A 14,530-nucleotide genomic window follows, 5' to 3' on the forward strand; every position below is an offset into this window, starting at 1 on the left:
CTTCCAATCCATTGCTTGCCCCACTTTGGAACAAAGCTCCTTGAAAGAGTTGTTGTGTAGTCTTAGTCTCCAAATCCTCTCCCCCATTCCTGTACTGAACTATTTCTAACCAAGTTTTTCCCTCCACCCCTCCATTGAAAAGGCTCTCATAGGACTCATCCATGCCTTTCACATTGACAAATTCCATTCACTTGACCATCCAGTAGCACATGACCAGCCACCTCTCCTGCTCTCTATCAGCTACATTTTTTTTCCCTCTAGTTTATTGGCACTTTTTAAAAAACTTGTAGCTGATTTACAGTGTTGCGTTAGCTTCTGGTATACAGCAAAATGATTCAGTTACATATATCTATGTTCTTTTTCATATTCTTCTTCATTTTGCTTTATTATAGGATATTGAATGTAATTCCCTGTGTTACATTAAGAAGAACTAAAGAGCCTCTTGATGAAGGTGAAAGAGGAGAGTGAAAAAGCTGGCTTCAAACTCAACATTCGGAAAACTAAGATCATGGCATCCAGTCCCATCACTTCATGGCAAATAGATGGGGAAACAATGGAAACAGTGACAGACTATTTTTTGGGGCTCCAAAATCACTGCAGATGGTAACTGCAGTCATGAATTAAAAGACACTCGCTCCTTGGAAGAAAAGCTATGACAAACCTAGACAGCATATTAAAAAGCAGATATTACTTTGCGAACAAAGGTCCATATAATCAGAGCTATGGTTTTTCCAGTAGTCATGTATGGATGTGAGAGTTGGACTATAAAGAAAGTTGAGCGCTGAAGAATTGATGCTTTTGAACTGTGGTGTTGGAGAAGACTCTCAAGAGTCCCTGGGACTGCAAGCAGACCGAACCAGTCAATCCTAAAGGAAAACAGTTCTGAATATTCATCAGAAGGACTGATGCTGAAGCTCCAATACTTTGGCCACCTGAATGTGAAGAGCCAACTCACTGGAAAAGGCCCTAATGCTGGGAAAGTCTGAAGGCAGGAGGAGAAGGGGAAAACAGAGGATGAGATGGTTGGATGGCACTACCAACTCAATGGACATGAGTTTGAGCAAGCTCCAGGAGATGGTGAAGTACAGGGAAGCCTGGCCTGCTGCAGTTCATGGGGTTGCAAGGAGTCAGACATGACTGAGCAACTGAATAACCCTGTGTTATACACTAGGATTCCATCCATGGACAGAGGAGCCTGGCAAGCCCCAGTCCATGGGGTCGGAAAGAGTAGGACACCACTTAGTGAATAACACATATATTAGGACCTGGTTGTTCATCCTCCATCAACCACCCTCACACAGCTTCCAGGACACCATTCTAATTATTTTTTCTCCATTCTATGCTTCCTTTCTCAGTCTCATTTCCTGGTTGCTCCTCATCTCTCCTATCTCCAAAAATATTCTCTACCTACATGTACTTTTCTTTAGTGCTCTCCTAGATTAAAATATCATCTATTCCTGGTGGCTTAGAAAGTAAAGAATCCACCTGCAATGCAGGAGACGTGGGTTTGACCCCTGGGTTGAGAAGATCCCCTGGAGAAGGAAATGGCAACCCACTCCAGTATTCTTGCCTGGAGAATCCCACGGACAGAGGAGCCTGGTGGGCTGCCATCTATGGGGTCACACAGAGTCAGACATAACTAAAGCGACTTAGCAGTAGCAGCCAGCAGCAACAATAACGACATACATTCACAACTTCCAAATTTATATTTCTGGTTCCAGGCCCCTTCCCTGAACTCTGGGGATACATATCTAACTGCCTGCCAGATTCAGACTGTGTAACAGGCTTCTCAGAGTTCACATACCTAAAATCAATATCAGCAGACTGAGTCCTCCAATTCCTCAAACACATCTTGTGCAATTTTCCCTCAAGGTCTTTGTACCTGCTCTTCCTTCACATCCTGGAACATATACCCCAGATACATGACAAGCTCTCAACAAATATCTGCGGAATGAAAAGATGTGTAGAACAGTCTTTCTGGGAATTTGTTAGGTATATTTGTCTACTCCTCGAAGATGACACAAATTCCAAACATAGACAGTTATACTCCTGGCTTGGATTATAAAATGCTACTTTTATCTATTCTACTTCATATATGATATATACAAATTCAAAGTAAAGCTACAAGTTGACCAAGACAAACCAGTTCAAGTAATCTCCTTTGAAACCTTTCAAAGAAAATAAGACAAGCCAGTTCAAGTAAACTCCTTTGAAACCTTTCAGAGGACTTACTCATTTAGCAAATGAATAAATTTATCAAGTGAATAAAAGTGTTAATTTAATTTAGTTCCCTATCTATACACTAATTTTCACTTTGAATTGTTCAAGTAGTAACTCTTAGCCTAATTTATGAAAATAAACATTTTTGCCATACTACAAACTAGAATAAAAAACCAAAAGAAAAGGAACAATTGGACTTCCTTCCCCACACATTATCTTGCATTCTATAGAGATCTACCGGGAGATGGAGAAGGATACAGTGAGCCAAAAAATTATATCATAATGAAAGGTAAAAAAAATTCATACCTGACAAACCACCATGGAAAAGAATATGAAAAATAATATACATATATATATATATAAAATAGAGTATATTACGTACTTTCAATTGAGTCACTTTGCTGTATGGTTTCAATCTCTGGTCTGAGAAGAACCCAGATGCCACAGAGCAACTAAGCCCATGTGTTATAACTACTGAGTCCACGCTCTAAAGCCTGCAAGCCATAGCTACTGAGCCTGTGTGCCACAAGTACTGAGGCCCGCGTGTCTAGAGCCCGTACTCCACAAGAAGAGAAGCCACCACAGTGAGAGTCCAAAGCACCGCAAATGGAGAGCAACCCCCTGCTCACCACAACCAGAGAAAGGCCCAAGCAGCAGCGAAGACAGAACAGCCAAGAATAAACATTTCTTTTTTAAAGATGCATATGTCTTATGTAAAGATTCTGCTTTTTAAAATAAACAAGATATTTTCAGATGATGAACTGGATCTAGAGGGTATATGTGAATTTAAGCAATAAGTGAAAGAAAGAAAAACATGCAGGCAGGGACAATTAAGTACATCACGCTCTTAAACTGGCCATTGATATTTAGTATAATCTGGTTCTTAGATTTGAATGGTATATCCTTAATTCTTTTTAACTCCTCTTAATGGGAATAACAGAAATTCCCATAACAAACCCTGTCAATTCTTCTTGCACGCTCAGGCATGGCCAACTCTTTGCGACCCCATGAACATAGCCTGCCAGGCTCCTCTGTCCATGGGATTTCCCAGGCAAGAATACTGGAATGGGTTGCCATTTCCTTCTCCAGGGGATCTTCCTGACCCAGGGATCAAACCTGTGCCTCCGGCATCTCCTGCACTGGCAGGTGGATTCTTTACCACTTGAGCCACTTGGGAAGCACATGTCAGATGTCAAAAAAAAAAAAAAAATTCATTATCCCCACTGCTACAATTTATGGGCTCTGTCTCAAGCACATCACTGGAAGAGGGCTTTCCCTTCTGCAGCTGCTGGAAATGAGTAACAGCTGGAGGGCAAAGAGATAGTTAATAGTTGAGACAGTTACATCTTATCACATTCTTGGAGAGAGGTGCTCTGACATACTATTGGTTGAGAGCCACATGAAGGAGACAGACACTGCTGGAAAAACAGTCCCTCCAGCTGAATTCAGAACAACCAGAGGTCAAAATAAGATACAGCACTTAGAACAAACATCAAGGCCTTCCCTTTCCTCAAAAAAAACAAAAAAACAAAAAAACGGAGAATCTAAGGCCGTTTATCTCCCCATGATCTACTCTATTTGGCAGTTTCTATGAACGAGATGAAAAACTCTTTAACTTATTTAAAAATCAAAAAAACTACACAGGCAGCATTTCCAGTGGAAAGAGCTTTGAAGTCAACCCTGTGTACCCATCCCCATGGCCCTGCTGTTGTTCTGCTCATGGCTCCATTCAAATTGCTTTTTCATGGATAAAACAGGACGATTTCACCAGCTCAGCATAACTCAAATTGACCTGATTACCAAAATAATCTGGAGAGCTTGTTAAAAACCAGTAAAGGTTCACTGGTTCCCTCTGCAGAGGGGATTCAGAGATGGTGGCTTAACAAGTACCCAAGGTGAGTCTCAAGATAAGACCAGTCTGGCAAAGAGTGATTTACCTCAAAGGGTGATTGCCTGGGAGTAAAAAATAATAAAAATAATAATAATCCATTACCTGGATGAAGATGGCCTACTGATCAACACTAACAGCAAACTCTAGAAATTTCTCTCACTTACAGGCTACTTTGGTTTACAAAGTCATTTGTTTGGATGGTTCAACAGCAAGCACTGTTCTCTCACTCATAGCGTGATTCTTCAAAGCCCCTTTCAAGAAAGGTTCGCAATGACCTCGACTTGATGGCCAGGTCTCCTCCCCTCATCAGGTTTGTCCCTCTAATGGTAGCTGGGACACAGTGTGAGGGCTCAGTCACTCAGTCGTGTCCATCTCTTTACAACCCTATGGACTGCAGCCCACCAGGCTCCACTGTCCATGGGACTTCCCAGGCAAGAATACTAGAGTGGGTTGCCATGCCCTCCTCCAGGGGATCTTTCCAACCCAGGAATTGAACCTGTGTCTTCTATGTCTCCTGCATCGCAGGCAGATTCTTTACCACTGAGCCACCAGGGAAGCCCTAAGTTGGAATACTGGCTGTCTCCCATTCTAGACCAGTCCTTGCCCCCATCCTCACCTGCCATCCTGACAGCTTTCAATCTCCAAAAAGCAGGCCGAGGAGTTCTAGTTTTATCCAAAGTCGCCACTTACTGTATGTGTAATCTGACAGATCCCTAAACTAATGTAGTATTTACAGTTCATCCCTCTCCCAACCCCACTTCAGCATTTTCAGCAAGGCATCACCACAACGCGTTCAGAAAGCTTCCCTTCTCTCCCCAGGCTTTCTGCATCCACCCTATCACTGAACATCCATATCAGAAATGAAACCTGCCTCCTCCCTCACCCCCTGCATTTAAACAACAGTCGTGTACTCTTGATCTGTTTTTCAAGCTTCCTTTAAATCTTTTCATTCTTCTTCAGTCTCACTGCCCTTGTTCTATGACAGATTCGCATGTCGCATTAGAACATCTTAAAGACATCCAGCCTATACAAATACAAACCAAAAAAAAAAAAAGACTAAAAAAAATTAACAGAAAACAAAACCCAAAACAAACAAACAAAAGACTTCCTGCCTCTGGCTTCTTCCTTCCTCTATTCTTCTGACAGTTTTGTTTCTATAACTGAAATCTGATCAACTTCCAAAGCTCCCTGTGCCCACTGACTAAAGGCCACACTACTTGGTATCACACATAATCTGGCATAACCTAGGTTTCTAACTCTTTGAACAAAGTTCCTTTGTTAACTTGGCTCTTGTCTCACGTCTTTTTTTCTTTATTTTTTTTTGTCTCGTGTCTTAAATGATTTTATACATCCCCCAAATATCACTTCTAATGAATTTTCCTATCTTCAGAGAAACTATTTAAGTACTAATCAAAATATTCAAGACTTCTGGAAAGAAAGAGCTAATATTACTAATTAAGTCTGGTATTTAGTTCCAGTGCAAAACTGAGAAAACTTGCCTTTTTAATTAGCCTTCTCCTCAGTGAATGGCCAATTTCCCTTATATTATTTGGAAAACATGGAACCCATCTCCTGGCTCCCCGACAAGCAAGTACATAAGGGTCCCCTGCTTTGGCAACCACAGCTTTGAGCCGGTGCTCACATCATCCCAGCAGCCGAGACCTTCCCTGACACTTCATGTTCAAGGGCTCGCTCACTTGACGTCTCCATTCTCTTCGCTCTCAAACTCCTCTTATGTCATTATCATCCATTTCAGCACAGTTAATTCTTTAACACATGTAGCTCCCTCTCAGGCCTGGACTCAAGGACAGTCCATGTATCCATCCCCAGCACCCAATAGTGTGGAGCTCCTAGTAAGAGGCAGTAAATGTTTGTTGGATGAATAAATTTTGCTGGGGCAGATACTACTACTCACATAAAACAAAAAAGGAGCTGAGAAAGATGTGAAAAGATGCAACTTGGCTAAGGTCATGCACCTAAAAGAGGTTTTGGACAGAACTGTGAAGCATAAATTTTGTTTTTTTTTTTAATTCTAATTCAACTATTCTGTTAACTATGTGTCTGCATAAGTGGCGACTCCTATATTACTATAATGTGCAGCTTTTATTTCCCCCAGAAATCTCATCAAAATGTCACACATCTGTTACTGCTCTGATTATGCCCTTAACTGAGCAGAAATGCTCTTAGGCCACAATGAATACCAATTTTAAAAAATTTTGTTTGCTCCAACGTCCATCACCTAGAATCCCTGCCTATTTATAATTAAGTTTATCAGAGTCTGATAAGTAAATGCTGAATTCTTTCATACAGTAACTTGGCCTGAATAAATTTCCCATTTGAAACAGAAGTAGGTGACAGTAGAAAGTTCTAGCGATTGAATGGTTTCTATGTTAACAACTGCTTATTTTAAAATTGCACATTTCCTTTCATAGAAAAAAAAAAACAGTCACAAAATTAAAAATGTGATTGGGTTAAATCTGCTTTTTTTTAATGTAACCAAGAATCCTCTACCTAAAACATATGCTCTCACTCAAGGAAGCATATATTCTTGCTGAAAAACAAATATATTAAAAAAAGAAAAAAAGAAAAACAAATATATTAATTGGGCTTTACTTCGTAGTCCTCACCTACTAAGTAAATCTTCAGATTAAACTTCCTTTATTTAAACCTGTCACAAGACTAGTCATGCCCCCAATATAAACAAATATAGTGCCAAAAATGACTGACTATATAACTCTGACATATCAGCTAAGCCTTACAGAAATACTCTTAAGTTTTCAATGTCATAAACCAAGTGAGGGAAGCAGATATCCATTTCTAATTAGAATTAAACATTTTTGAAGCACTTTGCTTTCTTCTATGAAATCTTTTAAATAAAATGGTTATTGACAAATAGAACAGGGTGGAAAACATTAAAACAGTGTTTTTTAAACTTTTTATTTTGTATTGGGGTATAGCCAATTAACTGGAGGAGGAAATGAAAACCCACTCCAGTATTCTTGCCTGGAGAATCCCATGGACAGAGGAGTCTGGCAGGCTACAGTCCAAAGGGTCACGAAGAGTCCAACACAGCTAAGTAATTTAGCACATAGCCAATTAACAATATTGTGTTAGTTTTAGGTGAACAGTGAAGGCACTCAGCCATACATATACATGTATCCGTTCTCCTACAAACTCCCCATCCAGGCTGCCACATAACACTTAGCAGAGTTCCAGGTGCTATACAGTAGGTCCTTGTTGCTTACCCATTTTAAATATAGCAGTGTATACATGCCCATCCCAAATTTCCTAACTACCCCTTCTCCCCACGTCAATCATAATAAATTTGTTCTCTTAAGTCTGTCTCTTTCTGAAAAACTTAAAAAAAAATTTCCCCCCTCACACTTATTTCTAAAATCTACCAGCTTTCCTTTCTGCATTTTAAAACATTTTGTAATAAAAATAAACAATCAGCTCCTATCTTACCAAAAAAAAAAACAACAAAAAAAACCGATGGAGTTTCCAGACAGTATTTATGGAATGAAGGACCACGTGGAAGCCACAGCTTACAGCTGGTGATAAAGACAGGTCACCTTCTGCGCCCAGGAGTGTGAACACAGAACAGTTTCTTCAACCCTGTCAATATCAAAGCCAGAGTCCAGGTGTCAATTACACTAAAAAGACAATTATAGGACAGGAAGGATAATCCATTACTCACCAGGTATATTTACTTTGGCTTATAGCCTGCCTTGAAAGTTATGCACAAATTCTTCTTTCAGTGTGATTCTTAGTCAACTTTAAAAGTCTGGGGTCTTACGGTTGCCGAGGGGAAGGGATAGTTAGGGAGTTTGGGATGGACATGTACATAGTCCTATATTTAAAATGGTAAGCAACAAGGACCTACTGCATTGTACATGAAATTCTGTTCAGTGTTATGTGGCACCTGGATGGGAGGGGAGTTTGGGGGAGAATGGATACATGGATATCTATGACTAGGTCCCTTTGCTGTCCATCTGAAACTGTCACACATTATTAATCGACTAGACCCCAATACAAAATAAAAAGTTTTAAATAAGTGAAAAAAAAAAAAGTCTGGGGTCAGAAAAGTGAACAGATAACTGACTTTCCTTTTAACACTGTATCCTGTAATTCTATTATTCAATGGTCATTTTAGTTGGGGAAAAAAAGGCTTGATTATGAATTTGAAAATCTGAGGAAGACTAGATTTCTAAACCATTGATTCAGATCAGATCAGCTTGTAAAGGATAGAGAGGAGAAAAAAATAAAGAGAAATTAAATCATCTTACATTTGGGAAGTGTTTTCCTGTTACAACTCATTAAATCCAAAAATTCCAGTTTACAGATGTACCAATTAAAGAAGTATGAGAGATGAAATGAATGTCAAATGTAGTGATACTTTTGTTAGAGGGGAATCAGAGGCAAAAGGAACTTTGCCTCTAAAATTGGTGTGATAGCTAAAACTAGTGCTTTACAATTTCCAAGGTTGTCAGATATCAATTGGAGGATGCTCAACCCATCACAAGAATGCCAAATGACATCCTGCAGTTTGCTTTTTGTGCTGAAGTCAGAAAACTGGTAACTCATCATATAACGCCAACATGCATGCATAAAACTGAACAGTGAGGTGAGAGTCTGACCTTCTTCCCAACACTCTGCAATGACCGTCTCATTTAAATTTCAACTAAATGTAATATTCACCAGAAGAACCGCTGACAACAAGACTGCTACAAGAAAAACAAGTTCATTTTAGCTACTTTTTAAAGGGAAAAAAAATTATTTATTCACTCATTTACATGCCTGAGATGCAGAGTAAGCATTTAGATTGAAAATTCCATCACAAGAAAATGAAAAGTCCATCAAGAGAAAAAAAAAAAAAAGAATGAGCAAGTTGCATTCTGCTTCTTGGGAGATAAAAGACAACCTGTAAAAACAAAGATCTCAATTTCCCACCTCCTACTTTTAAAAAGTTTTGCAAAGACTATGGTTCTTCACAGTTATCTGCAATAAACGCTTGGTTAATCCAAATTTGTTCCCCTAATCTTCCTTGTTTAAATAAACAGGATATTGATTTATTATTACAGAACTGATATTCTCTCTCTCTTTTTTCTCACTTTTTTCTGTAGCGCACTTAAAAAAAAGTCTTTTACAAACTACATGCTTATCTCTTGCTGATTCTACCAATTTACTCAAGGTTTCTCAAACTTTCCGTACTATCTTAAGCTACTAGGCAGACCCCTAAACCCCAGCCCATCTTATCCTAACCAATACTGTTTGCCAAAGATCTCTCACTCTCTGGCAGGCGAAATTCCTCTCTTCACTCTTTTTCTTTCTGAGAAAGAAGTAGTTCTGCTTGCCAACTACTTTCGCCTCCTCTCCTATTCCTTCCTTTTCCAACCTGTCTATATAAGCTCCCACTCTCCGAATGTATAAAGAAAATCAGCGATCCCAATAGGTTTAACAGTGAGGGACTGAGGAAGTGGGGCCAAAAGGATGAATCTTTTCTTTGGGGGGCAGGGGGAGCAGGGAGCCGTGAAGCGTGGCTTAAAGGATCTCAGTTCCCCAACCAGGGACTGAACCTATGCCCCCAGCAATGGAAGCTCAGAGTCCTAACCACTGAACCACTAGGGAATTCCCAGAAAGGATGAATCTTTAACCCCTTCTTTAGGTATGCTTGCTCTCTTGCTAAGTCACTTCAGTCATCCAGTTCTTTGCAACCCTATGGACTGTAACCTGCGAGGCTCCTCTGTCCATGGGATTTTCCAGGCAAGAATACTAGACTGGGTTGTCACTCCTGACCCAGGGATTGAACCCTTTCTTACATCCACCTGCATTGGCAGGCAGGATCTTTACCACTACCTTCATCTTCTCAGTCCTTACCCTATGCCTCCTGTACAACCTGGCCAGCTGTACCTGTCTCCTTTGCCGGCTTATCTCTCCAAAACATAAAGGGCATTTCCTGAAGTTTTTATCACAAGCTCCTCTTTGCAGTTTCAACAATTTACCCTGACATCTCTCGACCTGCAGGCATTCAACTTCCTACTTAATCTCTCCCTCTAGACATCCTGCCAGCACTGCCAAGTCACCATGTCCAACACCAACCAGTTACCTTTTCCTCTCTGCTCCCCTTAATCTTTCCACTTTCCACCTGTGCTCTACTTCTTAGACATCCCATCTGCATCTTCAGCCGGTGGTGCCAAGAGAGGAGGAATCAATTTGTTTGCCAAGAACCAAGGTTCCACCTGAAATTTCTCATCTCCACCTCCTCTGTTCTCTATCCACTGGACAGTGCACCTCTCATGGGCACTGCCATAACATGCTCCTTCTGGTTTCCACACCTCAAGTTTTTTTAATGTACACGGTAATGCCAGAGAAACGGTCCCTAAATACAAGCTTAGATCAAGTCTGGCATTTGAGATACTCTACACAACACTTCTCAAACTGTAGTGTGTGGGGGACTTTCCTGATGGTTTAGTGGCTAAGACTCCTCACTTTCATTGCAGGGGGCACGGGTTTGATCCCTGGTTGGGGAACTAAGGGAGCTTCCCAAGTATCGCTAGAGGTAAAGAATCCACCTACCAATGCAGGTAGATGTAACAACACAGGTTCGATCCCTGGGATGGAAAGATCCCCTGGAGGAGGAAATGGCAACTCCCTCCAGTATTCTGGCCTGGAGTAACCCATGGACAGAGGAGCCTGGCAGGCTACGGTACATAGGGTCACAGAGTCAGACACGACTGAAGTGACTCAGCATGCACCCATTCAGGGAACTAAGATCCTACATGCCAAGGGGTGCAGCCGAAAACAAACTACAGTGCATGTGAACTGCATGCTGATCTTGTTAAAATGCAGATACTCATTCAGTGGGTCTGAGCAGTGCCTGATTCTGGATTTCTAACATTTCTAACATTTCCAGGTGATGATGATGTTACTAGCATACAGCTGTATATATACAATATGGCTGCAACCTATTTTTCTAGCCTTATCTTCTACCCCTCCCTGCCCAGCACACATGTATGTATGTTTGTAACTCTTTTGTGCCTATAGGTCACTCACATGCACACATACACACAAATGCATACAAACAAAATAATGGGTGTGTGTGTATGCACTCAGTCGTGTCCGGCTCTTTGGGGCCCTGGGGACTGCAGCCTATCAGGCTTCTCTGTCCGTGGAATTTCCCAGGCAAAAATACTGGAGTGGGCTCCATGCCCTCCTCCAGGGGATCTTCCAGACCCAGGGATCAAACCCACGTCTCTAGCATCTCCTGCATTGGCAGGCTGATTCTTTACCACTAGTGCCACCTGGGAAGCCCTCCCTAAACACACAGCTTCCGTGCCCCTCACTGTGTCCTCAAGTCCAGGCTCTGCTCACCACATTTCTACCCACTTTTGAGGAAGCAACTCATTCTGCCAGAGTATTTTCTTGTCTTCTTTCCAACCTCACCCCAGTACCACTCACTGCCCACAAGAAACATGGGACACTGAGAGCACTTAATTTGCATGGCTTCTGCCCTATAATGTCATTACAGGTCATCTTATTTAATCCTCACTGCTGGACTGCACCTCTTGCTGGAGGACAGGGGCTAACTGCCTAACCTCTGTAACCCCAGGGTATCGTGGGGGGGCCTTTTAAGCACCACAAACACCTGCTCTAGTGGATCTGTATTTTAAGAAACATGAAACATACCACTCTACTTTATGTACTTCACTTTGGGCAAGTGCTTCAGAAGTTTAAGATAAATAAAAACATTCTTTCTGGATAGCTAATTCATTAGCAAAACCTCTGAAAATTCTGTCAAATGTTTGGCATTTTGAAATCATCTACATATAAACATTCAAAGGGTGTTTCTAAAATCTTAGTACTTCCCAGGTGATGCTAGTGGTAAAGAACCCACCTGCCAAGGTGGGTTCAATCACTGGGTCAGGAAGATCCCCTGGAGGAGGGCATGGCAACCCACTCCAGTATTCTTGCCTGGAGAATGCCATGAACAGAGGAGCCTGTCGAGCTACCGTTCATAGGGTCACAAAGAGCTGGGCATGACTGAAGTGACTTAGCGCCCTCACCCAGGCATACAGATCAAAGCTCTGATATTTAACTGAAAAATTAAACCTAATTTGTCATAATCTAGTCATTATTACATTTAAACTTAAAATACTTTCTAATCCAGTAACCCCCTCTGGTTTAATTTACCTAATGCTCCTGTTATCATTCCATCCATTAAATGGGATCTCACTTTCTCCTCCGGTGTGCTAAGGTTAGCCATCTGCGAAATAATCTACCATTAAAATGCCTCACACGTGTGCCCAGCCATGAAAAGTGCTTTAAAACATGTATCTTGAAGAAACGTTTTTAAGGAGATGAAACAATTCAACCAAAACAGCCCTATATTAAATGTTTATATAGTAAACCCTCTAAATATCAAAGAACTGCCGAAATTCAAACAAACAAAACCATAGCTTCTAAACTTCAGTGTGTTCAAGAATTGTCTGCAGTGCGTATTAAATGTGCAGATCCCAGTTTCTTACCCTGAGGCAGTCTAATCCAGTCAATCTGGAATGGGACTTAGAAAACTGTACGGTCCACCAGCATCTCCGGGCGGTTCTGATGCAGGTGTTCCACAGATCTCAATTAGAGAAATACTGACCTCAACCTTGGTGCGTGGGCACTACAGGGATTTTTTTTTTTTTTTTAATGTTGAAATCTCTTTGTGAAGTTCTTTCCCCAAACAGCTGTCACACTAGCAGAAAATTGGTAATTCATTAAAAACAAAAAAAAAGATGGGGGGGTGCTGTAAGTTGCTTGGGGTACGAGTAAAGCTCGAAAGCAATCAAAGAAAGAAAGTAACGTTTCTTTCCCACGTCGCAGTCCGTTCTCCTAGCATCCTCCAGGTACCTTCGAGGATGCTGCTCGTACTAGGGAACTACAACTGGGCGCCAGGGAGCAGAGTGAGGCCCTTCTCTGGTCCAGGGGATGGAGAGGCGGCACCGATCTCTTCCCCAGGTCACCAGCGGTCCTCGGCCAGCTAGAGGTCGCGGAGGAGGGGGGACCGCGGCCCCCGGATCCTCCGCGGCGCACGCGCATAAACAAGTCGCCTCCAGGGGGTCAGTGATCCCGGTGCTCTACCCGCGCCCCTTACCTGCCGCATGGCCGAATATCGGGCTCCTCTTCCGGCTCCGGCTCCGGCTCCGGCGACTCCTGCTCGCCTGCAGCCGCCGGCAGCGCCTCGGAGTCCTCCACCGTCACTTCGGCCGCAATCACGGCGCCCGCCGCCGGCACCCGCGTAGCCGAGGTGGGAGCCGCCGCGGCCCCCAGGCCGAACGCCGCCTCCGCTGTCGGTGCGAGGAGGTCAGAGGTGCGCCGCGCGGCCACTGTCCCTGCCACGAGCCCCAGCAGCAGTGGCAATAGCAGCGCCCGTGCCAGCGACCCCGGGCCGGTGGCGCGCTCCATCAGCGGCCCGCCCCGCGAGCCGGCATGGAGGTGTAGCCGCCGGCGCCCGCCTCTCCCGCAGTTCAGAATCCCCGACCAAGGCGAGGACGCGCTAGGGACTCCGCCGCCGCCTAGACGGTCAGGAAGTCCAGCAGCTTTCTCTCGGCCACGTCTCAGCCCGGCCTCCGCCAGCGCCACCTGAGTGACAGCTTCCCTCGGACATCGCCCATTGAGCGAGCTTTCCGCGCATCTGCTCGCTGATTGGCTGCAGACTCTGCCACTCTGGGCACCGACGCTAGTCTTGTTGGAGTAGGTGGGCTCTCCCGGGTTGTCAACAGCAAAGCTGCCAATCAAATTGTACTGCCTTTAGCCCGAGGCCCGCCCTCTTCCGGACGAGCTTACCAATGAGAAACGCCCCTCCAAGCAGTTTTTTTACCTGATTGGTTGATTTGGCAGTACCCAGAACACCATTCCCCAGAGAAGATTGGCCATTGTGCTGATTGGCCTCGCCCCTCAAAGCGAGGCGCTAGAGAATACTTAAAGATCATTGGTGGAAGCGGCTGTCCTTCAAAAGTCTGAGATAATTTCTTCTTGATTGGTTGGAAGCAGCACTTACTACGTGGCGGATTCTGACTGCGGAGAGGACAGTCCCAAGTGAAGGGAAGAGTGAAAGGCGAGTCCCTGGTGGTGGGGAGGTGGCCGATCTTCAAGGAGTTATCTCTGTAAAGCCTGGTCCGTTTGGAAAGCCAGAAGAAGAGCAGGAAAAATAAGTGACCGCACAAAACATGTAGCTCCTGAAAGTGGAAGGGGTGACGTGAGTTGGGGAGACGATCCAGCCATCGGGCTGGGAATTACGGCTTGTTTAGAGATGCTGATTTCTTCGGTGACCTACAGCAATCTAGTCTATCCGACACGCCCCTTCCTTGTTCGAAAGGAGAAGGAGCACAAGGCCGGTGCACTTACGTCATTTGTCTACAGTCACATAAGGAGTTA

General features: G+C 43.3%; 1 protein-coding gene across 1 annotated transcript in view; it reads right to left on the bottom strand.

Annotated features, from left to right (window-relative positions):
* The window catches only part of EIF2AK3 (eukaryotic translation initiation factor 2 alpha kinase 3), a 79,079-nt gene extending 65,316 nt beyond the window's left edge, over nt 1-13,763 (bottom strand). Inside the window, exon 1 of the mRNA XM_043468772.1 lies at nt 13,248-13,763. Coding sequence (XP_043324707.1) covers nt 13,248-13,558 — 311 coding nt within the window. The 5' untranslated portion in view covers nt 13,559-13,763. The remainder of the gene's footprint in view (nt 1-13,247) is intronic.
* Nucleotides 13,764-14,530: the final 767 nt, after the last annotated feature.

The sequence above is a fragment of the Cervus canadensis genome, chromosome 5 (assembly GCF_019320065.1).
Source record: "Cervus canadensis isolate Bull #8, Minnesota chromosome 5, ASM1932006v1, whole genome shotgun sequence".
Classification (NCBI taxonomy): domain Eukaryota; kingdom Metazoa; phylum Chordata; class Mammalia; order Artiodactyla; family Cervidae; genus Cervus; species Cervus canadensis.